Source organism: Pteropus alecto, unplaced genomic scaffold, assembly GCF_000325575.1.
Source record: "Pteropus alecto unplaced genomic scaffold, ASM32557v1 scaffold75, whole genome shotgun sequence".
Classification (NCBI taxonomy): domain Eukaryota; kingdom Metazoa; phylum Chordata; class Mammalia; order Chiroptera; family Pteropodidae; genus Pteropus; species Pteropus alecto.
The window spans coordinates 5,075,723-5,103,581 of NW_006440638.1; the positions used below are offsets into that span (position 1 = coordinate 5,075,723).

The window sequence follows — 27,859 nt, forward strand, 5'->3', positions numbered from 1 at the left end:
AGGGCAGCTCTTGATTGTTCATGCTAGTGAATGAAGGAAGAGACATGGAAAACATACACCTTATGATTAAAAAAAAAAAAAAAATTTAATACGATTAAATTTTCCATTGAAACTTTTATCAATTTTACAAAATGAAGCTTTGATATATGTGCAGAGGTGAAATTTTCCTTTCCAATAAAATATCTGTCTGCCTCCCTTTTGTTTTTAAATAGAAAAAGTGTCATTCTTTTTATCTTGAATTAAATTTGTCTTCGGCAATAGGATATGTTGATGGACATTATCTATTAATGTGAGAGTGCTGAGATTCATTTCCCCTATCTCATGTTCAAATGTTTTCAAGCTCATTGTATCTATATTTACTTGATTAATGAGCTATAGCTTTTTCAGGATGAACTCTTCATCTACCAAGTAGGCAAGTAGACACTCAATTGAAACACTTGTAAGTATTCTTAATCTCTCAGTCTACCTGTCCAAGCTAACACCCAATAAAAATAATCTGCAGAAGCAGATAAATATATTTGCAAATAATTGAGGGTTGACTGTAAGCCTAATTCAACTTTTCTAATATTTTTTTTTTACCATAATTGCTGATTTGCTGTGTCCATCTATCTTGAGGAACGTTGTGGTGGAGATCTTTCAAAATACATGAAGTCCTAAAATTGCAAAAGTAATTATATATATATGGAGAGAGAGAGAGAGTTATATGTATAAAAGTAGATAATTAAATGCAATGCACAAAGTATTATTCTGTATAACTTATCTGGCAACCCTCCTATTTCAGCTAAGAATAAATAAATCTACAGAATCTCAGTCCGCTCCCACCTCCAATCCACAAGACTTAAACTGAATCAGAATTCGAATTTTAACAAGATTCCCCCAGGGATTCATATATGCAACAAAGTTTAAAAAGAACTGAAGAAAAAAAAAGAATAAATATAATAAATCTTTATAAAGTGAACCTAATATCAAGAGCATCAACTACAAACTTAAAATTGTTGGTAGCCAATAAACTTTCCATTTGGAGTACTAAATTTTTATTATTAAAAGGAGGAACAATTGATAATCAATATTAAATATGTTAAATGTACTAATTATAATATGTTAATTAGGTTTTTAGGGTAAATATTGTCAATTTTATTTCTATGCTTTACTTATGAGTATTAACCATTAATTAGTCAGAAATATAGCAAAGGAATTGCACCTATTAAATCTAAGGGTGGTACAACACCAAGGAGTACACTAACAGAGAGGCAGTAAGGTAGAGAAAAAGAATATCAGTTTTAGAATTATTTTATTCCATTAAGAAGTCACAAGACAAGTATTTTTAAGTAGTGAAAATAATAACATGCAATGATGACAATTACATCCATTGGACGTCTAATATCTCCCATGCATTCTCCTGGCCTTTTTATTCATATGATAGTTAATATTCATAACTCTGAAAAAATATAAATATTTTATCTCCATTTTACAGAGGCTTGCAAGTGTTAAACACTATAAAACATGTAACTACTAAGTGGTAGAGACAGAAGTTGATCTAGTTTCAAAGCTTATTGCCTTTCTACTATTCTACACTACTACTCATCAGAGAGAATAATTCTCTCAGGATAAATCAAAAGCGAAAGACTTACAATGAGGAAGCAAGCTCCAAAAATCATGGCTTTCATCTTCACATCCAGGTCTAAAGGGAAGTGAATGTCAAAGTGGTCAGCATCACCCATTGTTGACATCAAACCATTCCACTTCCTAATAATATTGCCTATGTCGGATACACCATCGAGGGCTTTGACCTAGAAAGATAAGAATTTGACTTCATGATAACTAAAAATATATATAATACATGTTTTATCCTATTTCCAAGCAGCTTACACTGAGATAGCATAAACATAGTGCAGGAAGTGAATATAGTAATAACATAATTTCAAATAGGAAATTAGGGCCAAGAAGGATTAACTATCTTGAAACCGATTAATAACCGAGCAGGAGTATATCTTATACTTCTCAAGCTGGTGTTCTTTCTTCATCAAGTGAGTTATTAGAGAGGTATGATTTGAACTGATCTGAAGTTCTGTAGTATAGTAGCAAAGGGAGGAATTGGGGATTGGGAGGTAATCTTCCACAGTAGCAAAAGCCATGAAGAATGGTTCTGTACACTTCACAAACTCCATATAAACAATTAAGTTTTTGTAGGCCAAACAAACCTATGCTGTCTTCTTAAATTATGCCAAGAACCTGAAGGACTTCAGCTTCTAAAAGGGAAACTCTGGCACTTGCCAGAGTAAAATACTCGGATACTATCTTTTGGTGATCAGAATTATCCCACACATCCTGACCCTGAAATTTGGCTTATTTACATTTTCCATTTCTTTACATTGTCTTTTAAAAAATGATGTCATGGTGATGTAAGGAAAGTTTATTTTGTGTCACAGGAAATACCCAAATGAGCAATTTTAGATGATGAGCCTTGCTGAATTGCAAGCAGTCAGAAAGGACTCTAAGAAGCTCGGGAAAAATGTCTAGGAATCTCCTTTGCCAGATTCACAGGATTATAAGCAATCATTTTATATCCAAAGATAAAGGCAAAACAAAAAGATGTTTTTCTTTTTCCTGAGAAAATGTTATAACCTATTATGAGTTTTATTCATGTTTTATCAGTGTGGTCATATTTCTTGAGAACACAGATAAACTACTATCCTGCAAATAAGCAATTTTCAGAACTTCAGGGGTGTCTACATGTTCTGTGCTATTTTGAGGACGTTCATTATGCAGGACCTATTTTCTATTTTTGGAAATCTTTGATTAAAAAAATGGTTAATTAAATACAAGTAAGAATAAAATGAATAATGTCAGGTTATTTACTAGATTATGTCAGGCTATTTACTATCAGGTTTAATGTTTTAATAGTTTCTCTTATCTTTATCAAACATTGAAATCATAAAGAAGGAGCTCATATTTTGGAAAATATTAAGCAATCCACTATCAATAATTTGAAAATCATTTGATGTCAACCAGTTAACTCTTTCTTCATACTACTATATTCATTCACATGAAAAAATCAATTAAAACGAAATTATTCTGAGGTATGTTAATACATGTAGCAAAAAAAAAAATAGTTAAAAGCATTATTTTTACATTTGTTTACCTCAAAAACGGAATCTGAACCACAACCATAGGTTGAACATGGCCCACGCACTCCCATCACATTTTCTTTCTTCTCATTTTGAATGCTGTAAACAGCTCTGCACAGGTTCCAGTGTTCCATTACAAAGCCAATGGTGACACCAGGAGGACACTGTACCTCCAGCTACAAATGAAGCAGTGACAGAGAAGAGGATGCTACATACATACATATATAAATACACACAACTTAGATATGTTCTTAATTTGTTTAAGGACCGGGGAAATTATTACTGGGAAAGCCTTCCATTTTACTCAGGCTATTTCTTAGGCTTGCATTTCAGTGAACAGTCTTGACAGAAAATGTCATGCTTCTCTTAGGGACAAAATTACTACTTATTATATAATGGCCAGTTCTCCAAGCTCAGTGTTTCTCAGCTGTATACATATATATAGTATCTGCCTGGGTTTCTTTGAATCGACCACATAGAACTGGGGAACAAGAGTACCTAAACAAATATGCTAATGCTCCTGCTGCTTTCTGTGTTGTAATGAAGATCTTTGTCTCTGATATAGGTGTCTCAAGTCTTCTGGCACAGTATATAAAACAGTAACAAGCTAACTTCTTAAATTTAAATCTCGGACATGAAAATTATAATAGAAAACAAAAAAAGAGGCATTCTGAAAACTGTATATTGGGAAAACAATAGAACGTTTTGGGTATATAGAGCCATTTTAAAAGAGTTTTAAAATACTGCCCTCTACTCTCTTTTTAGCTAATTATCTTTACAATATTCCTTTGTGAAGAACTAAGATCTTTATATTGAATAATAACAAGTCACAAAATTAAATTATTTGGTAAAAGACCAATGAAAAGTTCTACTGGCAATTTTTCTGTGTCATACATACTTTCCTAAAAATTCTGAGTCCCATAGGTCTGTTCAGGGGCAAAACTACACAGCTTCATGAATTGTCAGATCAAGATATTATTGTTCAAATAATAATAATAATATCCAGAAGATCAAGATGGAAAAGTAGGTAAATGTTGTACTTGTATTCTCCCAGGAGCATATAAAAATTACAATTAAACTACAAAACAACCATCATGAGAATCACTTAAAGTCTAGCTCAATAAAAGTCCTACAACTAAGGACATACTGAAATTGTCATTTCAAGACAGGTAGGAGAGGCAGAGACACATAATAGGTTGGTCCCACACTGGCATGTGATAAAAATCAGAAGGGCTATCTCAGCCGTAGAGATCCCCCTGAAAAGGCAAAGGATCCCAGCCCCAAAACAGGCTGCCCAGCCTAGGGTTCCAGTGTTAGGAAGTCCCCATGACTCCTTGCTGTGAAAACCAGCAAAGTCTGTGACTGAGTGAGGCAGAGGGCTGCTACAGTCCCAGGAGTTCCTCTTAAAGGGTCCACACATGAAATACCCACTGACGGACTCACTTGCTCTGAGCTCCAGAGCTGGGTCAGCAGCTGGAAAGACAAGAGGAACATACTGGGAGGAAATGAACTGTCTGTCTTCAGGGCAAGGGCTAGAAGAGCAGTATTCTCACAGACAGAAGTGCTGGCAGAAGCCATTGTTCTTTTGTTGAGCCCTCCTCTCTCCAGGCCTGCCTCCATATCTCAGTCTCCTTCAATCTGGCTAATACTGGTCACCTGGCCATGGTGATTCACTGAGACCCCACCCACCCAACAAGCAAGCCCATTCAAGCCCCCTCCATACAGATGGCCAGTCTTGGATTATGCTGTGGATTTTCCTAAAATTTCTCACACTTTCACAAAACTCAAATAAGCAGATCTGGCCATGGCATATCCCATACCTCTTGCTAAGCAGGCCTAAGCCTGGCACTAGAGGCAGCCAGCCTTAGTTCACAGTTGTTCTCTCAAGGAATTCAAGCCCAGCAAGGGTAGCAACCATCTGGATTGCTTTATGGCTCAAGCCAGGTGGTCCTGGGCAGGGCACAGGCTGCAGCTAAACTTGGATAAACTTTGCCTGTGGCAGGGCCTCTTCCAGGAGGTCCAGGAGCTGGCACACCTCACCTGGTAGTTGGCTTCAGTCAGAACCGAAGCACCACTCCGCAGCCTCTAAGGATGACACGTCCAAAGGGCAGACTGGGCAGACACCAGAGCCCTGCTAAAATGAATCTTGCTCTGTAGGGTCAGAGCCTACACAGCAGCATCTTCACTGTAGCCATGGTCAGTCCTCACAACCAAGGGATTATTGTGCAAATAGCAACCAAGGCTCAACTACAACAGGAGGGTACACACAATCCACACCAGAGATTGCACCTGGCTCAGGTGACCAGGGAGACTGCACCACTGGGTCCCACCAGACATCTACTACATAAGGCCACTCTACCAAGACTGGGAGACATAGCAATCCTACCTAATACATAGAAACAAACACAGGAAGGCAGCCAAAATGAGGAGACAAAGAAACATGTCCCAAAGAAAGAACAGAACAAAGCTCCAGAAAAAGAACTAAATAAAATAGAGATAAGCAATCTACCAGATGCAGAGTTTAAAATACTGTTAGAAGGATGCTCAATGAATTTAGAATAAGAGTAGATGAATTCAATGAGAACTTCAACAAAAAGATAGAAAATATAAAAGTGGAGATAGGAAACATAAAAAAGAACAAGAAAGAATGAAGAATACAATAATTGAAATGAAAGACCAATTAGGAGGAATTAACAGTAGATTAGATGAAGCAGAGAATCAAATCAGTGATTGAGAAGACCAGGTAGCAGAAAACACCTAATGAGAACAGCAACAAGAAAAAGAAATCCAAAAAAATGAGGATAGTTTAAGGGTCCTCTGAGTCGAATGTACCAACATTTGCATTATAGGGGTATCAGAAGGAAAAGGAAAAGAGAGCAAGAAAATGGAAACCTATTTGAAGAAATATTTATGGAAACTTCTCTAATTTGGAGAAGGAAATAGACATACAAGCCCAGAAAGCACTGAGAGTACTAAACAAGATAAATCCAAAGAGGCCCACACCAAAACCCAGCAGAATTAAAATGCCAAAGGTGAATGACAAAGAGAGAATCTTAAAAGCAGCAAGAGAAAAGCAATTAGTTATCTAGAAGGGAGCTCCGTAAGACTTTCTCAACAGAAAGCTGATTTCTCAACAGAAAGCTGATTTCTCAACAGAAGCTCTGCAGGCCAGAAGGGACTGGTAGGAAATATTCAAGTGACAAAAAGCAAGATTACTCTACCCAGAAAAACTATCGTTTAGATTGAAGGACAGATAAAGAGCTTCCTAAACAAGAAAAAGCTAAAGAGGTTCATGAGTATCAAGCCAGTATTACAAGAAATGTGAAAGGAACTTCTTTAAGAAAAAAGAAAAAAAAGGATAAAAAATATAAATAATAAAATGGCAACAACTGCACATCTATCAACAATTACTTTAAATGTAAATGGATTAAATGCTCCAATGAAAAGACAGAGTGTCTGAATGAATAAGAAAACAAGACCTTTACATATGTTGCCCAAAAGAGACTTACTTCATGTTGAAAGACACACACAGAATGAAAGTAAAGGGATAAAAAAATATTTCATGAAAATGGAAACAAACAAACAAAAATAACTGCTGGGGTAGCAATATTTATACCAAACAAAATAGACTTTAAAACAAAGCCTATAGCAAGAGACAAAACTGGACCCACTAATCCCACTTCTGGGGATTTAACCTAAGAAACCCAAAACACTACTTCAGAGAGACATGTGCATCCATATGCTCCTTGCAGCATTATTTACAATAGCCAAGATATGGAAGCGACCTGGGTGTCCATCAATGGAGGCATAGATAAAGAAGAGGTTGTACATATATAAACCAAAATATTACTCAGCCATAAAAAAAGAATAAAATCTTGCCATCTGCAACAACATGGATGGGCCTAGAGGGTTTATGCTAACTGGAGTAAGTTATAGAAAGACAAACGCCATATGATTTCACTATACGTGGAATTTAAAGAACAAAATAAACAAGCAGAACAGAAACAAACTCACAGATACAGAGAACATTTTGAGGGTTGCCAGATGGGAGGGTGTTGGACAGATGGGTGAACAAAGGGAAGGGATTAAGAAGTCCAAATTGGTAGTTACAAAATGGTCATGGGGATGTTAAGTATCGCATAAGGAATATAGACAATAATATTGTAATAACTATGTATGGTATCGGATACTAGATTTATCGGTGTTATCACTTTGTAAGTTATACAAATGTGTAATCACTACGTTGTACACCTGAAACTAATATAAAATTGTATGTCAATTGTAATAGAAAAATAAAAATTATTTAAAAACAGATATTACTTTTCATATATATACAATCACAAATATACAAACATAAATTTGATACCTTCCTAAGACTGAGATCTCATATAAGTTTAGGGTTGAGATAAAAATCAAAACTGCATACAAATAAATTTTTTAAAGAATTCATATCATTCAGCCATAAAAATGAATGAATTATTAATACATGTCACCATTTATATGAATCTTAGACAATTACACTGATTGAAAATAGCCAGTCCTAAAAGGTACCATACTATATGATTCTGTTTATGTGACATTCTTGAAATGACAAAATTATGTAGATAGAGAACAGATTATTGTTTATAAGGGGTTAGGGATAAAAAAAAAAAAGAAAGAGATGTAGATGTGGTTATAAAGGTTTTTTTTATGGTGTTAGAACTATTTGATATTTTAATTGTAGTGGTGAATACAGGAATCTACATAGTAGATAGAACTAAATATACGCACATGAATATAAGTAAAATTGGAAAATCAGAAAAATATCTAGATAATGTTGTGAGACAAAAATTCCATATATGGCCTAAAGCTGTAATATTGATTTGCTTTACTCTATCCTGGCTTCCCATAACCTTGAAGGCTGCTCTTAGAGGCTTTGATTTGCAAAGCCAAAGTCATAAATATGAAAAAAAAAATGCTTACTATACAAAAGAATCAAGGATAAGAGGCAGAAATTCACCTCCAATATAAGGAAACACACACACACACACACACACACACACACACACACACACCCGCGCGCGCACACATGCATCCAGCCAATATCCATTGAGCACTACACCATCTGCCAGACACTGCATGGCAGTTCACATTTACTTCCAGTTCTAGCACTGTCACCTATCACATAACACCCTCATCAGGCATTTAATTTTTTTTCTTTATCTATATAGCAAGGTGTAGATTGTGATGGGTAGAGTAAAAGTAAAGTTCCTTACAAATCTAACAGTATATTTTTAAATTTAACATACTTTATCTGGGAACCCTCAGATAAATGTGACTATATTCCATGTGATAGATAAATTTCTAATTTACTATACAACTGATAGAATTGTGGTCAGTGAATAACTAATTTGTGCTTGACCAATCAATTAGCACTGGAGATCATGAACCCACAAGAGAAAAGCCCTTTGTAATTTTCCTTAGGTGAGGCAGTTTGGCTTCCTTCCTCCTCACTATCTTCTTTCTGACTGGCAGAGCCAGTGAAAATTTTCTTCTGTATAGTTTTTGAAAGAGCACAACCATGCTGTGGAGTTGGATCAGAAAGAAACTATGGAAACTTCCATTCTCTGACCTCTTGCCTGGTGGAGGGACAACAGAAGCAACAGCAGGTACATCTGAAGGGCCTCTGCATTGTCATTATTTCTCGGCCCATATAGTCAGTGACCCGTAGGACGAAGGGCCTTAGTGTCCGATAAGCATTCCTGGTAAAGTCGTCTGTGTCTTCAGTTACAATGTAAACCATCTGGTCCAGGTTGTTTTTAATATCATACTTATTATTAGTTTCAAAATGTGTCATCACTAAAAATAAAATGAGAAAGCCATCTTAAATTAGAAGTAGTTAAAATGGGCCTTGAGAAGGGGAATAAGAGGTACAAACCTCCAGTTATTAAAAACAAAAAAAGTCATGGGGATGTAATGTACATCATAGGAAAAATAGTCAATATTATTGTAATAACTTTGTATGGTGACAGATGGTTACTAGTCATTCGGGTGAGCATACTATAGGGAATATAAATGTCAAATCATTATGCTGTATACTAGCAACTAATATAATATCGTATGTCAATTATAATAAAACTTTTTTAAGTCCTTTTAAAGGCTTAAAGCAAAATGGCTTTTTAAAAACTGTGATTTCTTTTCTTATTTCCAAAACAGGGAGCTGGACTAGAGGCTCAGCAGATTTAGATTCTGCTTCCACCTCTGTCACTGATTTGACGACTTTGGTGCCCCTGGATAACTAATTTTGACCCTTGGCTCCTTTTTCTCATCCATAAAAAGTTAATACGGAGCAATTGTGATGGGTGAAAGGTAGGATGGCTGACAAGATAAAATATAAATCCTTTTCAAGTCTAAGAACTTATATATAATGTATAAATAGGTAAAATTATATAAAATAATTCTCTTTCTTATTTTCTTGAAAAGAGGATATCCTGTTTTGTCCCGAATCACTAAAAAGTGATCAATATAAATAAGGAACTAGATATTGGATAATGCAAATTTCCACCTTATTCAAATACTGCTGAATACTGCTGGGAATTATACATACTTTCCAGGGGCTCAAAATGCTGAAGAACGTGTATGTTGTCCAACTGTTGGGAGAGAACAAAGCAATTAGAGATAGAAATGACAGAATTAAATCAAATTGGCATTAGAAAAGAAACTGATGAGCTAGGTATTAAAATGTATCAACTGAAATCAAAATATCCTTTTGAAACTGAATGGAATATAATTTTTTTTTTATTTTACCAAAAATACCAATTTGAAATCAAGTGAAATTAGCCTATCTGCACCTGACTAGATGGTTATTAGTAGAGCTGTCTGGATAGGAAAACACTTTTTCATAGTTCTACTATAAAAGATTGAAACATTTATCTAAAATATCAGAAAATCATTTAGTAACAGCATCTAGAAGAAGCTAGGTTAACATAGGTTATTTCTACTTAGTCCCTACTCACTGCTCTCTGACATATCACCCACAGACTGGAGTTGCTCAGGAAGTTCAGGACAAATTAACACTGTCATAAAGCAATTTTCTCAGTGGCTTAGGGGAAGTGAATCAGCTAGAGTGTCCAATTTTATATTATTTGCCAGGTACTTCTAAGAGATTAACATATCAACTTCTACTTACTTGAGCTACTAAAGGCCACGGCCTTCCCTAGGTGCACCCTTCAATAAAGGGAGGGTCTGAGAGGGCAGGAAGCATGTTAATAGGATTAAGACAAAGGACAGGAAACTTTCTGAGGTGGGATACCTTGAAACCGGAGGTTGAGAATATCATTAAATAAACTTTTACCTTAACTTTATTTAGGAATCACTCTAAAGAGAGACAGTTTAATGGACCCATTATCTGTTATACTTGAGAACATTCAAGCAGAAAAGAAAAAAAAACCCCTGAGCCCGGAACACTGCCTGAAATGCTATATTTCACTAAATATTTGTTGAATACATTAATTAATGAAAAACACACAAATATGATAATAAAATTTCAAATAACTACACATGAATGTTTTGTGATTTGATTGCTTACTGTAGGGTACCAAGAGTACACACTCCTTCATTAAAACCTTTTTCTTGTATGAAAACACAATCAGGTGAGGGAGTCTAAACAAGTCTTAAAAAATATCAAAAGTGGCCACTGAAAAAAAAACAATCGAGAATGTTAAAATCTAGAACTGAGAAGTAAAAATATTCCCTGCTTGGTAAAAGAATCCATTGCTGAGCAAAATATTCTAAAGAAATAATGCCCATTTATGTAGAAGTTTGCCCACTAATATTATGGCTGTTAAGGAGCAGCTCTCTAACTAGTGGAGTTACTGGACAAGCCAGTACTCTATAAATAATAAAATCTTACTACTTTAGATATTACAGAATCTTGACAGTCCTGACAAAGATTTATGTAATCTGCACATGAGATTACAAAAAAACTAGAATAAAGAATATGATAAAGGACATAACTGGCTCTGTGTCTTTTGCTCACATACAAGGTGTTCCAACTAATAACATCCACATAGTTATCATCCATTGGATGGGCCATGTGTGCCAAAAATATTAGGCACATTACAAATCTTATTCAAGGTTGTAGACTGAGGAAGGAGTAGAGTTTAGGATTAAAAACCAGGTTTGTTGGGCTCCAAACCTGTTTTGTTTCTTTTTCATTTTTTTAAACTCAAAACATTCCTGAAAGGGAAAGAATTCAAGAAATATGTTAAAGTAACTTCTGTCAGAGTAATAGAAGAAATTGAGAAAATTTTTTAACATTTAAATGAATAATATTAAAGCTATTCACTAAAAAAAAAATGACTCAAGATCTTGGGTTTCCCAAAACGATTTGTTATTTATCACTGAGCATAAAAAATTTTCTAAACTTCATTAACTTATAAAGATTTTATAAGCTTCTAAAATAATATAGTTTACTTGAGCACTTTACATGAATGGCTGGCATTACATTTTGTTAATATGTCACTAAAACAAAATTTTGGGCTCATGTAAAATCCAGATTTTCCTGATCCAACTGTATTGACTTTCAAATATGAACACTATAACATTGTACCAATGGTTTTCAATGCAGATTAATAGGGTCTCTATCAGTACATAAAATTGAAGAGAAACATGTCAACTCCAAGGAATACTTGCTTGACTATACTGAAAACACATATATTGGCAAGTCCCTATTGTAATGTATTTCAACACTTCCTCTTTCGAGTATTTCCAATACTAGCTTTATCTTCTTTTCATTAAGCAATCTTTCTGAGTTTCTGACACAGGTTTTTAAACAATACTATTGGCATATCAACTTGGCATAATGTCCCAGTTTCTGAGCTGGGTGTTCTGGGAGCTCCAGAATGTCTATATTGATATAAATTAGGAAGTCACTGTGTTGTGGCAAGGGGTTCTCTGGAACTTAGTCTGGAGCAATACTTAGTAGGTCTCCTATTTTTATTTACATTACATGTTTTGGAGGGTGACAGGCACGGATGATAAAAGCTATAGGTGGTGAGAAAGGGCCATGGGCTAAGGCACTCAGTAATTCGCTCACTGTCCATTGTTCCGTTCTTTTTTATGTTACTTTTCTTGATGTTAACTCTACTTTTAAGCAAATGGCACCCCAATTAGAATCTTTCATAGTTTTTCTTACATTCATATTCCTATTTTTTAAACTGCCTTCAAGAGGACATCCTGAATGTTTTAAAATTCAACACACATCCTTTACGAAAACCATACTCATCTCACCAAAAACGTGCCTATACTCTTTGGTCTCCCTTCACATTTCTGAAATTAGCACCATCACTCCTACAGTCTCATAAACTAGACACCATCACTTTATCGACTCCAGCTTTTTATCTCTTGTTGGATCCTCAGTCACATTTCACTAGAAAATATGAATTGGATTTGTGTGGAGTACCTGGGTTAAGTATTCCAGACCAGGAGGGCAGTCCGGCATAAAAGTTGGTCCTGGCATCCATGTTATTGGAGCAGACTGATTTGGCACTGGGTATTTGCCAGGCTGGTACTGGATAGGATGGGTACCACCAGTTGGCTGGCACAAGGGGAAGGTACTGGGCTGCTGTGGACTATAGTATCCCATAGGCAAGCCTCCTGGATATCCTGCAGGTGGAAGGACAGATGCTCCAGGGGGTCCTGTGTTCAAAAACAAAGTGTTATACATTATTAATACTACAATATGCTAAGTGAAAGAAACCAGATTTTTTTTTTACATGAAGTTAGCATGACTTTTTACACGAAGATGATAGAGAGCACATGGCATCCACTTAAAAATAACAAGATGTTCCAATTCTGAGTGTGTACCATGTATCAACAATGTACTAACCATATTACATATCAACTCATTTAGTCTTCTTAAACTTTATGAGATAATTATCCCTATTTCAGAGCTGACGAAATAAGGTTTGGAACGTCAAGTAACATGTTCTCTATGCATTAGGTTCCTCCTCTGAAAATATAACATACCCACTTCATTAGGTTGTAATGGAATTAGCACAGGGTTAACACACCATTAGTACTGTAAATTTTTGTTGTTTATTATTATTGTTTAAGGTCACAAAGGTAGTAAGGTCTACTTAACTTCAAAAGAGTGCTTTTAATGACTGCTATCCAATCTCAGAACAGTTTCATCCCCCATACCCATTAGCACTCATTCCTCATCTCCCTTCTCCAGCCCCTGGAAACAAATGTCTCTACAGATTTGCCTAATCTGGATATTTTAAATAAGTGAAATCATATAATATGAAGCCTTTGTGTCTGGTTTCTTTCACTTAGCATGTTTTCAAGGTTCATCCATGTCATAGCATGTATTAGTACTTCATTCCTTATTATGGCCAACTAATACTCCATTGTATGAATGTATCACATTTTATGTGTCCATTAATCAGTTGATGGACATTTGGATTATTACTTTCTGGCTATTACAAATAACACTGCAGTGAACACTGGTGTGCATATATATTTTCAATTTTCTTAACTATACACCTAGGAGTGGAATTGACTGGGGCATGTGGTTAACTCCATGTTCAACTTTCTGCAGATTTGCCAAACTATTTTCCAAAGCGGCTTCACCATTTTATACTCCCACCAGAAGTGTATAAAGGTTCTAATTTCTCCACATCCTCATCAATACTTGTTATTGTCTTTTATTTTAGTTACTTTACTGAGTGTGAAGTGGTATTTTATTACAGTTTGAATTTGCATTTTCCTGATGACTAATGACATTGAGCATCATTTCATGTACTTTTGGACATTTGTATATCTTCTTTGAAGACATGTCTATTCAAATCCTTAGTCCACTTTAAAACTGGATCATTTGTCTTTTTCTTGTTGCATTGTAAGTGCTATTTATATACTTAGGATAAAAATTTCTTGCCAGATTATTTACAAATATATTGTCATTCAGTTGATTCTTTATTTTCTTTGTAGCATTCTTTGACACAAAAGTTTTTAATTTTTATTAAGTTCAATTTATCTATTTTTCTTTGGTTGATTGTGCTTTAGGTCTCATATCTAAGAAATCACTGCTTCATCCAAGGTTATACTTATACCTATATTTTATTCTGTAAATTTTACAGTTATCACTCTTACATGCAGGTTTTGACCCATTTTTAGTTTATTTTTGTATACGGTGTAATATGTATTGAAACTCATTCTTTTGAATATAATCAGTTATCTCAGTACTATTTTTTTAAAAAGACTATTCTCTCCCTAATGAATTGTTTTAGCACCTTTGTCAAAATTCAATTGGTCATAGACATTTGGGTTTATTTCCGGCCTCTGAATTCTATCCTATTGATCTACATGCCAGTCCTCATGCCAGTACTATATGGCCTTTTTCTTTTCTTTTTTTTTTTTTTGGCAGAATTTTATGGTTTATTAACAGAAACACAATGTGCACACAAGCTATTCATTTTCTTTGCTGCGCAGCTTGGCATTGGAATTGCTAACTCTGATGGTCAGCTGGGCTGCTCGTTCCACAGTGGCTTTATGGTTCTTTGAGGAGATGTTGTGAGCAATCTCAGCACAGTAAGATTTGTTGCACATCAGCAGCACTTCAAGCTCCCTGACATTGTGGACCAGGAACATCCGAAATCCACTGGGCAGCATGTCCTTTGTTTTCTTGTCACTCCTATAACCAATGTTGGGCATTAAGTCATGGCCGTGGAATCTTCTATATACCCTACTGTCAATGTTCCTGAGTTTCCTCCAGTTACTCTTAATTTTGACATATTGGCCTGACTGGTGCCAGATAAACTTCTTGGTCCTCTTTTTGATGACCTTGGGCTTCACAAAAGTTCTGAGAGCGGCCATGATACAGAATAGGAGATGGCTGCCACCTCCATTGGCAGTGCCAAAGAAGAGAGTACTGTAAGGTTTTGGCTACTGTAGCTTTATAGTAAGTTTGGAAATTGGGAAGTATGAATCTTCCAAATTTTCCCCCCTTCTCAAGATTGTTTGGGCTATTCCAAGTCCTTTGCATTCCCATATATATTTAAAGATTAGCTTGCCAATTTTTTTTTTCAAAAAAAAGCCTTCTGGGAAATTGATAATTGTGTCAAAGCTACAGACCAATTTGGGGGTATTGCCATCTAACAATATTTACTTTTCAAACCTATGAACATGGGATATCTTTCCATTTATTTTAGTCTTAATTCCTTTCAACAATAGTTTGTTTTCAGCATACACGTTTTTACACTTCTTTTATTACATTTATGCTAAGTATTTTATTCTTTTTTATTTTATTATATGTAGAATTGTACTATTACTTTCTTTTGGATTGTTCATTGCTGGTGTATATATATATATACCATTAGATTTTTGTATATTGATATTGTACCCTACTACACTGCTGAACTCATTTATTAATGCTAGCTATGTGTGTATATGTGTGTATTCCTTAGGGCTTTCTATATAAGATCATCTCATCTGCAGATATAGTTTTGCTTGTTTTTCTAATTTGAATAACTTTTATTTATTTTTCCTTACCTAATTACCCTGGCTAGAACCTGTAGTACAATGTAATGCCACATACCTGTGTAGAGCAGGGACTGATATCTCCTGAAAAATGTGATAGTTCCATTAGTAACTGTTCTTTGAAAAGATTACTACAGCAGAATGAAGAATACTTGAGAGAGTGGAATAAGATGGAGAATATACTCTCTTGGAGAACCCCTAAAAATGGGTTTTGGATACCATGAAGATCTGGAAGAAACACCTATTAGAGGAAGCTAGGCTGACTATGAAAAAAAAAAAAGATAATAGCTAACACTTGCTCAGTTCCTTTTATGTTCTAGGTACTATTATAACTACTTTACAAGTATTAAATCTTGTCATTATTAAATCAACCCTATGTGGTTGGTACTATTATTATCCTTAATTTATAGAGGAGGAAACTGAAGCATAAAGAGGTTAAGTAACGTGATGAAGGGTCCATAGTTAGTATGTGGCAGAGTCAGAATTAATAATCAAATATTCTGACTACAGAGGTACCATTAACTAAATTATGATAATACTACCCCCTAGATCAGAGACTAGGAAGAGTAACTTGGAAAATGGGATGCTAGATGATCCTGGAGGGTCTGGAATCATAGACTGGAAGAACAACTGTAGCTAGCAGCTATTTTCAAGTCCTTAAATCCTTAGGTTCTGCACACCCTCCCATCGCCCTTGGGACATCACAGTACAGAAAAAAACAGATTAGCCAACCCAAAGTTGGTCTCAGGACAGTAAGAGGTGACTAGCGTAGAGGCAAAGCAGTGGTCTGAAGTCAGCCAATGCTAAGAAAGCCAGCCACCACCAGGAAGGGACACTGCCTGAGAAGTTCTTTGGGATGAGAAATAAAACAAAGACGGCAACCTCAGTAAGGCAAATTAGAGAGAGGCTCAGATTCCTCTTGGGCATTAAAGGGAAGAGTGGCTTTTGAAGCTGATAAAGTCTGGGACATTTTGGTTACTCATAAAAATACCACTCATGAAAGTCATGAATTGAAAAACGATTTCTCCTAATACTATTTGAGAACAAGGCCATGAAATGAAACAACATTCCTTAATCTAAGAAACATTCCTCAAACCCATTTCAAGGACCAGCTGCCGTGCTTGCTGCTAGGGACGGGAGGATGTACAAAGACATGCTGTCTTCAAGGACATCCCACTCTATAGAGAATACACAGATGTATAACAAAAAGTGAGTGGTCACCATGAAGTGAGAATCTGGTATAATCAGAGGTAGCTGCATAGTGTGTGAAGGGATTACAGAGGAGAGGCACCTGACCTAGGCAGAAGAGGTATCTTATTTTTTAAGTGCTAACACATTAGACCTAGACAGCAACTCCACGATGGGCAAGGGTTTTACAGGGAGAATAGGTACACAATGAGCAGTTGCACAGGGGATTTCAGTACTGCAGGAGTAAAGGGCATGTATGGAGATTGAGCAGATTAGGCCAGGAAAAAAGGTGGGGAGGGAATAAAAATTATGAAAGATCTATATTCTGTGCAAAGAACTTGAACTTATTTGAATTTTATGCTGATAAAATGGAAAGTGGAGTGATTAGTTGTATATTAAGAGCCTTTATGAGTAAGAAGGTTAGAGTAGTTAAAGGTGCTTACAGGAGTCCAGATGGAAGTCAAGAAAGTTTGATTGTGGTGAAAAGACCAGAGAGTGGAAAAATAAGGACATTTAAGAACAGTATTGTCTTGGTAATAGATTGAAAGTGAGAAAAGATTCTCAAGGTCCCGACTCAAGTATAGATAAAGAATAGAGGGTGTGTGTTCAGTGGCAAGATACCAAAGCTGGATTGAGAATCATTGAGTTTGAGACTCAGGGTCATCCAGGGAAAGTGGTCTATAGGCCATTGGAAATGCAAGTTTAGAGCAAAGAGACTGATGTGGTGAGAAGGAATTCATAAGTAGTTAAAGGAAAATGGAACCATGGATATTACCATGGTTTCAATAGATTGAAAGTGAGAAAAGATTCTCGAGGTCCTGACTTGGGTCCCTACAGGTCTCAAGTATAGATAAAGAATAGAGGGTGAAGACTTAGGAGAGAGGGTAAAGGATAGGTGAATGGAAGAGGTGACAGAGAGCAGGGCTGGGAAGGACAAGGGAGTGCACCAAGGAACTCTAGAGAATACCAGTTTTTAAGGGTAGGGAACAGAGATGAGTTAGGAGAGACTAAAGGAAAAATGGTAACTAGAAACAATGTCAAATTAGAGCTAAATGAGATTGAAAAAAGATCTAATGTGTTAGGAAAAAATGAAAGAAATTACATGTTTCAGTCTGTCATGAATTGTCTTTAATTCCTGTAAGAACTGTGTTTAAGGGTACTCAACTTGGACTAGAAATTAAAAATTAGATATTCCTCCTTGCTATTTTAGAACTGTTAACTAAAAACAATGCAACTAAAAGTCACATAAACTATCTTTTTTTTTTTTTTTTTATTTAAAATTTGGTTGACCTCACAGATTGCAAGGACCTTGTCAGCTTACAATCCCTTGTTTTTTAATTTTTACGCCTACAGCACCTCGTCTTCCTAGTAGTCTCGCATCCAAGTACTAACCAGGCCCAACCCTGCTAAGCTTCCAAGATCAGACGAGATCGGGCTTGTTCAGGGTAGCAGGGCTGTAGATGTATTAACTATCTTAAGAATACTAATTGTTATAACATTTCAATGAGTTGATAATTAATTCTTGTGATATTAACCATGTTATTATAACATAAAAGTATCTCATATAATAAAATTTGAGGATCACTAAATCATAAAGAAAATTATAATTTAGATTATGAGGCTTTTCAGTTTAAAGATTACGTTTCTAAGAAAAATTACATACGAATTTATGTAATCAATTGATTTTAGTATAAGTTTGTATTGTTCAGAGATGTTATGAGAAGTACAAGAAAAACTATGACAAATTTTGTGTGGAAAACCAACATATTATACTCCCTTTTGAGTTTTAAAATGTCATTAAGGGTTGTAATTAATTATGCAGGAAAACAAAACAAAACACATTTAACTTTGTGTAACTATAGTGTGCCACACTTTTTTAAAAAAAGAAGTCTGTGATGAAGCACTGTCCTGCTAATACTGGTGTGAGAAATACCACCTCATGGAATTTGTGTTTTCTTTATTACTGTGAACATTATCATCCTTTTTTTATTTCAAGAAATTACATCAATTTCTCTTTAAATAGACTACATATGACAAAGGTTTCTTTATTAACTTTTTTTAAAAACATATTTGGGACAAAATTATTTTCAGGATGGACATATATCCATTATATGTTCAAGAATAACATATACTATAATGCAAATAGAAATTATATAACTGAATTTTAAAAAATTCATTAAAGCCAAATATTTCTAGTATTTCGATCTCCTTAATGTGAATCACAAGGACATCATCTGTGTCACCGTAAGAAAGTATAAAGTTCAGCCACTAGATGGCGATCACAGTAAAATTTTGCTACTATTTCATAACAAAATTCATTAGTTGTACACTCAGCACCATAATATTTTCCAACTTATCTAGTCATTTAATTTGAAGGATGTCTCTCACTCTCTTTTTGATAAATAGAGGAATAGACAGACACTCTGAGATGAGCAGAATGTGATTTAAAACCAGCGTTTACTTCTCAGAAATTGTGGAGCTTCTTCTGTTCTACTGGAATCTAGGTACTTGGATAGAAAGTGATCGGTGAAAATAAGCTAGATGATGTAGATCATGTTAATAGTCACTGAAATAAAATATAGAGAAATGGTCGGATACAGAAGAATTATAATTTAAGATTGTCAAAACCTTGGATTTAGTGAGGGTAAGCCATTAATGAGGGGTTACACTTGATCAGATATATACAACATGCATATGCATGAGTGGAAGGGGAAAATAAAGCCCTACTGTTTTCAAAAAACATTGCAGGAACAAAGGCCACCTGAGCACCGTGGATCATATGTCTGGGGCCGAAACAACATATCTGCATCATCCTATGGATATTGGGGTTCTTCTGTCCTTTCACGGCCTAATTCAATGGTTTCTACCTCGAAATATATACAAATTTATATTTAAAGAAATATTGCTAGAACTTTATCATTTCCTAAGTCATTAAAATGTACTTAAAATACAATCCTGATTAAAACTATTCCTTTAGCCAAAAATATATTTTTAATTTAAAAAATTTTACACGTTGCAAAATTACTTCTTAAAAACACTATAATAGCTCAAATTTCCACTAGCAGTATGAGTATCCATTTTTCCTGAACCATCACCACCAGCAGTGCATGTAGACTTATTAAAGTATCTGGAGAATTACAAGTTCCTTAATTAGCAGTCAAGGTCATTCGCTTTCATTCTCTTGCCATTTATCTCATGCTTGCTTCATACCAGGCCTATATGACCTGTGCTTTAGGACATATTGTTGTCTATGCCCAGAGATAGTTGCTTCTTGCTTTCGTCTGACTGAGAAATTACTTATCGTGCCAGGAAAACATGACTTCCTCAGTTAGGGCTACTCTTAGGTCCTTAGTAGAGTCAGTATTATCTTCTGTGCCCCTACAAAGTCCTCTTCATATACCCATAACTGAGCAAGGAGAATGTTATCAATGTTTGTACAGCCTCCTTCCTCAGTAACCTATAAATCCTATGAAGACAAGACAGGAATATGTTCTAATTCACATCTAGTAAACTACTTATGCCCTATAGGTATTCAATATTTATTGAATTACTCCGTTAATAAGTTAATTAACTTGAAAAGCAATCTTGTGATGTCAGAAACATGGCAGAGAGCTGTCCCCAAATCTCTCCCATTGAAACAACAATAAGATGAACATCCAAAACTCAACAAAAAACAACCAATTTGTACACCAGCAAGTCTGAGCGTGGGATACGCACAAAGAGCTACCAAAGGTCAGAACCCCAGGAGTTGAGAGGTTGACTGGGAGAACAAATAAGCCAGAGCTACCTGCAGGATGAGGGGGAGAGGAGAACGTGCAGTGGGTTCTCTGAACAACCCTTACTGGGAGAGCTGTGAGCTCCACATAGCGGCAGTATCCAGGGATTAGAACAGAAAGCAGAGAGGTGGGGACAGCAGAGAAGTAGAGATGGCAGAGAAGCAACAGCTGCTTATTAACAGACTGCAAAATGTGAGTCTGAGCTGCAGCCCCTAACCTCCAAAGAAGAGGGCCCATCCCCCCATATCCTCCAAGACAGAACACCATGGAGCCCCAGGGGAATCTGAGCAAATGCTACTGAAACTGTCGCTAACACTGACAGGGACTGAGACTGAGGGTAGTGAGTGTGATTCAAAATCTATAAGGAAACAAAAGGCATTATAAATAAGACTTTATATGATGCAGGGATCCAAGAAACTTAGATGCCATCTATTGGAAAACAAAGGAAAAAACGCCTTAGTTGCAACAGGCTAAAGAGAGATCTTTATATAAAAAATCTTTCTGGAAAAAAATAGCAGAATACACTTCCATTAATGCCCAGGAGGAGAAATAGTCCATTAAACACCACGAACAACCAAGGTGACAAGTCATCTCAGAAAAGAAGAGAAAAATCTTAGAAAATAAGCTTAAAAACACAGAAATATGCAACTTAAGAGACAGAGAATTCAGGATGATACTTCTGAAAAAACACAATTAGATCCAAACAATTCATATCAACAATTTCAGGAATTGAAAAAAACAAGTAGATGAGCAGAATGAGTTCTTAAGCAAAGAGACTGAAACCCTCAAAAAGAATGAAATACAACTTCTGGAGATGAAGAACACACTGCAAGGTTGAAAAATGAAATAACAAGCTTGGGAAATAGAGTCAACCAAATAGAGGAAAGGATCAGTGATATCGAAGACAGAAATCTAGAAATAAATCAGAGGGAAGAAGATAGAAACCAAAAAAAGAAAAAGAATGAAAGAGAAATACAAGAACTAGCTGACATCATCAGGAGAGGAAACAAGAATAATGGGCATTCTCAAAGAGGAGGAAAAGGTGCAGGGGTTAGAAAGCATTTTCAGACAAATAGTTGATGAGAATTTCCCAAATCTAAGGAATGAGATGGAACTTGGAATTCAAGAAGTCAAAAGAACATCTAATTATCTTGACCCAAAAAGGCCTTCTCCAAGACACACTATTAAAATTATCAAAAATCAACGATAAAGACAGAATTCTCAGAGCAGCCAGGGAAAAGAAGAAGGTAACCTATAAAGAAAACCTATTAAATTATTGTCAGACTTCTCGGCATAAACCTTACAAGCCAGAAAGAAGTGGAATCAAATATTCAAATTATTAAGTGAAAGGAACTACAAGCCCAGAATAATGGATCCAGCTAAACTATCCTATATATATAAAGGAGAAATGGAGACCTTTTCAGACATACAAAAATTGAGGGAATTCTCCACTATGAAGCCTGCATTACAGGACATACTGAAAGAGGTCAACTCACCTAAAACAAAATGACAAAAAAAATACATAACTATGAGTAAGACGAATAGCAGGCAGATAGAAGCAGAGGAGTGCAACCATTACTAAGCTTAAACAGTAAGAAGAAATTTGCTATACAAGATAGTAATGAACATTCAGCATACATAGGGACAAATTGAGACAACAATGACAGAAAAGGGGAGGATTCAAAGATACAAAATCGCAAAGGGAAATGCAGATAAGGCACACGCAGAAGAATGGACTACTATATATATAAAACTATCCTCTACCAATTTATAATGGTAACCACAAGCCAAAGATTCAGAACTGAAGTATAAAAATAAAACAAGAACCAGAGGGAAAATCCACAACACCCAACCAAAATAAAACAAAACAAAACTAAACTAAACTAAACAAAAACAAAAACAGACAAGGACAAGAAACAATGGAAACACTGAGCTTCCAGGAAGCAAAAGATAAAATGGCTATAGGAAAACTTCATATTTCAATAATTGCCCTCAATGTAAATGGACTGAACTCACCAATGAAAAGGCACAGAGTTGCAGAATGAATCAAAAAACAAAATCCAACCATACACTGCCTCCAGAAGACACATCTCAGCTCAAAGATAACTTTGTACTCAAAAGTGATAGGATAGAAAATAATATTTCAAGCAAATGGCATTCATAGAAAGCGGGAGTAGCATTACTAATATTGGATAAAATAAACTTCAAAATAAAAAAGGTAAAAAAAGATACTGAGGGACACTTGATAATAATGAAGTGTCATGTCAAGTAGACATAACACTTATTAATATCTATGCTTCCTATCAGGGAGCCCTAAAATATATGAAGCAATTACTAACAGAACTAAAGGGAGAAACAGACCAATCACTATCATAGCAGGGGATGTAAATACCCCCCTGGCGGATATGGACAGATCATCCAAACAGAAAATCAATAAGGAAATAACGTCCTTAAATGACACATTAGACCAACTGGATATAATTAACATTTACAGAGCCTTTCATCCCAAAACAGCTGCCTATACATTCTTCTCTAGTGCACATGGTACATTTTCAAGTATTGACCACATACTGAGACACAGAGATAGCCTCATCAAATATGAGGGTTAAAATCATACCAACCATATTCTCTGATCATAATGCTTTGAAGCTGGAAATCAACCGTAAAAAGAAAGTGAGAAGAACCACAAATGCATGGACATTAAACAACATGCTACTGAAGAATGACTGAGTCAAAGAAGAAATAAAAAGAGAGATCAGGAGATACACAGAAACAAATGATAATGATAGTACAACATATCAAAACTTTGGGACACAGCAAAAGCAGCCGTAAGAGGAAAGTTCATATCATTATAGGCCTATCTCAAAAACAAGAGCAAACCCAAATAAACGACCTAACGCTTCATCTTAAACTAGAAAAGGAAGAACAAATAAAGTCTAAAGTCTGCAAAAGGAAAGAAATAATCAAATTAGAGCAGAATTAAATAAAATTGAAAACAAAAAAAGAATAGAAAAACGTAAATGCAACAAAGAACTGGTTTTTGATAAGGTTAATAAAATTGACAAACCAATGGCTAAACTCACTAAAGAAAACGGAGAAAGAACACGAATAAACAAAATCAGGGATGAAAGAGGATAAATTACAACAGACACCACAGAAATACAAAGGATCATACAAGAAATACTATGAAAAAGTATATAACACCAATTATAATAACCTAGAAGAAATGGACAGGTACTTAGAAAGATAAAAACTTCCCAGAATGAATCAAGAAGAACTAGAAAATATAAATAGACTGATTAGCAGTATGGAATTTGAAACAACCACCAAAAACCTACCAAAAAGTAAAAGTCCAGGGCAAGATGGCTTCACTAGTGAATTCTACTAATCATTGAAAGATTTAATACCCATTCTTCCCAAAATCTTCCAAAAAATCGAGGAGGAGGCAATACTTCCCAACTCATTTTATGAGGCTAATATTATTCTGATATCAAAACCTGGTAAAGATATCACAAAAAAAGAAAACTACAGACCAATATCTCTCACGAACACAGATGCAAAAAAACTAAATAAGATACTAATAAACCAAATACAGCAACATATTAAAAAGATTATACACCATGACCAAGCAGGATTCATCCTTGGGGCATAGAGATGGTCCAATACATTCAAATCAATTAATGTGATACACCACATAAATTAAAAAATAAGAATCATATGATCATATCAATAGATGCAGAAAAAGCCTTCGACAAGATACAGCATCCATTTATGATCAAAACACTTAACACAATCGGTATAGAAGAAAAGTACCTTAACATAATAAAGGCCACATATGACAAACCCTCAGCCAACATTATATTGAATGGTGAAAAACTAAAAACCTTTCCTTTAAGATCAGGAACAAGACAAGGCTGTCCACTGATGCCACTGTTATTCATTGTTATTCATATAACATTGGAAGTCCTGGCAACTGCAATCAGACAAGAGAAATATATCAAACGCATCCAAATCGGAAATGAAGTCAAACTGTCACTATATGTGGATGACATGATTCTCTATATAGAAAACCCTAAGGAATACTACTAGAAACAATAATCAAATACAGTAAAGTTTCTGGATACAAAATCAATGTTAAAAAATCCATAGTGTTCCTATACTATAATAATGAAGCGTCAGAAAAAGAAGTGGAAAAAATAGTTCCTTTTGCAAATGCAACAAAAAGAATAAATTATCTAGGAATAAATCTAACGAAACATGTGAAGGACCTATATGATGAAAACTATAAAACCCTATAAAAGAAATTGAAGAAGATACACAGAAATGGAAAGATATTACGTGTTCTTGGATTGGAAGAATCAAAAGAGTAAAATGACTTTATTACCTAAAGCATTATACAGATTTAATGCAATCCCCATCAAAATCTCATCAGTATTTTTTAAAGATAGAACAAAAAATCATCAGATTTGTATGGAAACACAAAAGACCCCGAATCGCCAAAGCCATCCTGAGAAAAAAGAACGAGGCTGGAGGCATCGGTCTGCCTGATTGCAAATTATACTGCAAAGTGACAATAATCAAAAAGGCAGAAAAAACAGACACACAGACCAGTGGGAAAGAATCGAGAGTCCAGAAGTAAACCCAGGTTTGTATGGGCAAATAATTTTCAACAAAAGAGCCAAAAATATACAGTGGAGAAAGGAAAGCCTCTTCAATAATCGGTGCTGGGAATACTGGAAATCCACCTGCAAAAGAATGAAAGTAGACTGCTGTCTATCACCACATACCAAAATTAACTCATAATGGATAAAGGATCTGAATATAAGACCTGAAACAATAAGTTGCATAGAAGATAATATAGGAACTAAACTCACACACCTTAGACTTAAAGAGAATTTTATGAATTTGACTTCAAAGGCAAAGGAAGTAAAAGCAAAAATAAATGAATGGGACTACATCAAACTAAAAAGCTTCTGCCCAGCAAAAGAAACTGGCAAAAAAGTAAAGAGACAACCACCAGAATGGGAAAATAAATTTGCAAGCAATACCTCTGATAAGGGCCTAATATTCAAAATATACCAAGAACTCATTCAACTCAGTAACAACAAGGAAACAAACAATCCAATCAAAAAATGGGCAGAGGACCTGAACTGACACTTCTGTGAAAAAGACATAAATGGTCAATAATTATACGAAAACATGTTCAACATCATTAGCTATTAGGAAAACGCAAATCAAAACCACAATGAGATATCATTTCATACCTGTTAGAATAGCTGTTATCAATAGGACAAGTAATAACAAATGTTGAAGAGGATGTGGAGAAAAAGGAACCTTCATACACTGCTGGTGGGACTGCAAACTGGTATAGCCACTATGGAGGTTCCTCAAAAAATTAAGAATTGGTCCCTCTACTGGATATTTACCCCCAAAGACTTGAAAACTCATATCCGAAAAGATATTTGCACACCGATGTTCATAGCATTATTCACGTTGGCCAGGATACAAAAGTAACTGAAGCATCCTACAATAAGCAATTGGAAAAAGAAGCTGTGGTACATATATACAATGAAATATTACTCAGCCATAAGAAGAGATGAAATGCAGCCATTTGCGACAACATGGATAGAACTCGAGATAATCATGCTAAGCGAAATAAGTCAGACAGAAAAAGTTGAAAATCACATGATATCACTTACATGTGGGATATAAACCTAAAAGCAACGAATGAACAGGACAAAAAAACAGAGCAACGAATGAACAGGACAAAAAACAGAGACTCATGGACATGGACAATATAGAGGGGGAGATGGGAGATAGATGGGGTAAAATGGTTCAAATAATGTGTTGACAGAAAGAAATCTAACTATGGGAGGGGAACACACAATGCAATATATATGCTCCTTACTGTTAAACTGCACACCTGAAACTTACTGGATTTCGATAACCAATGTCACTTAAAACAATAAATTTTAAAAAAATAATAATAAAATAAATAAGGAATAAAAAGTAAAAGCAATCTTAACTATTAGTATGGTTTTCTGGATACAGGAGTAAGATTTTTTCCGACTATTAGCCTACCTGGTACAAAATGGGAATTGTAGTCAGGAGGAGCATCAGGCCTTGGATCAGGTGACTTTATCTGATTTTCTACTTCATCTGTAGGTTCCTTAGCGGCTGCGGGGGCTACATCTTTGGGGAAAGAGAGGGCATGCGATTTGCAATAGAAATGATGGTAACAGAATATAGTCATTTTTTCTTTTCAGTATGCATCAATATGAAATACACTCATATTTCTCACAAAAAGTAATTCTTTATATATATTAGACATCAACCCATTAATACATCTGATGAATTTTCAGGTTGAATATAGATTACAAAATAAAACACAGCAATTATATTGTCCTACAATCAAAGCAATGAGCTTTCATGCTAGTAGTTCAGCTGACCTGATGCTGGTTCCTACCTACATAAATTCCTTGCACAGTGCTGAAAAATTTTTTTCCTAATATATATAAGAAGTCATATATAGAGTGAATCTGATTTTTTCATGAATCTCATTTAAAAAATGGCTATTTAAATAAATTCAAAACAAAGCACGATGAATACTAAATGGTTTAAAAACCAGTGGTGCCACACAAAGCTCAATTAGAGGTGGTTCAGTCTACATCTCCAGTGACTCATACTTCCACCTAGGTCACCACAATTGCTTCAAGGGAGGTAATGAAGTCACTTTTCATGATGTTACACCTCGTCCTCTTGAAATAAGAGAAATTTCTCCCTGGACTCATTACAAGGAAAAGTTCTGAATCTCTTAACTGATTGACTTTTATCTTATAAAAAACACAAATCCCATAAATGTGGTTTCTCTCCTTATGTCATCTTTTGCATTGCTTGAAAATGAAAGGGCTACTTTTGAGCTTTCCTCTACAAAAGCAGGCTGTCATCGCAAGTTATTTATTACTACTATCTCTTTTTGCAGACTTACTTTCCTTACTTTGCCCAAATTTCCCCATATATGTTAGAGGTCTTTCAGTACATATGTGCCAATATAAATCTTTTTAAATTATTTCTATCGAAGATAGATAGGAATGTTCATATGCTCCAAATATTAAACATAAAAAAGTTCTAAATTAAACTCCAATTTTTTAAGGATAGCAATTATGCAATTCACATTTGAAAATAAAGCATATTAAAATTTATTCACAAAAACTTACCTGACATTTTGAAGAATTCCAATTAATCCTG

At 35.2% G+C, this 27,859-nt stretch overlaps 1 protein-coding gene and 1 pseudogene across 1 annotated transcript; both read right to left on the reverse strand.

Moving 5' to 3' along the window:
* Positions 1-27,859, reverse strand: PLSCR4 (phospholipid scramblase 4). Its single transcript, XM_006917654.3, has 9 exons — positions 27,829-27,859; positions 26,693-26,803; positions 12,571-12,806; positions 9,715-9,757; positions 8,740-8,966; positions 3,143-3,304; positions 1,632-1,790; positions 580-653; positions 1-59 (listed from the first exon to the last, which is right to left on the reverse strand). Exons 1-8 carry the CDS (start codon positions 27,833-27,835, stop codon positions 606-608), a joined length of 993 nt encoding a protein of 330 aa, XP_006917716.1. The 5' UTR covers positions 27,836-27,859; the 3' UTR covers positions 1-59; positions 580-605.
* On the reverse strand, positions 14,577-14,984 carry LOC102893350 (annotated as a pseudogene).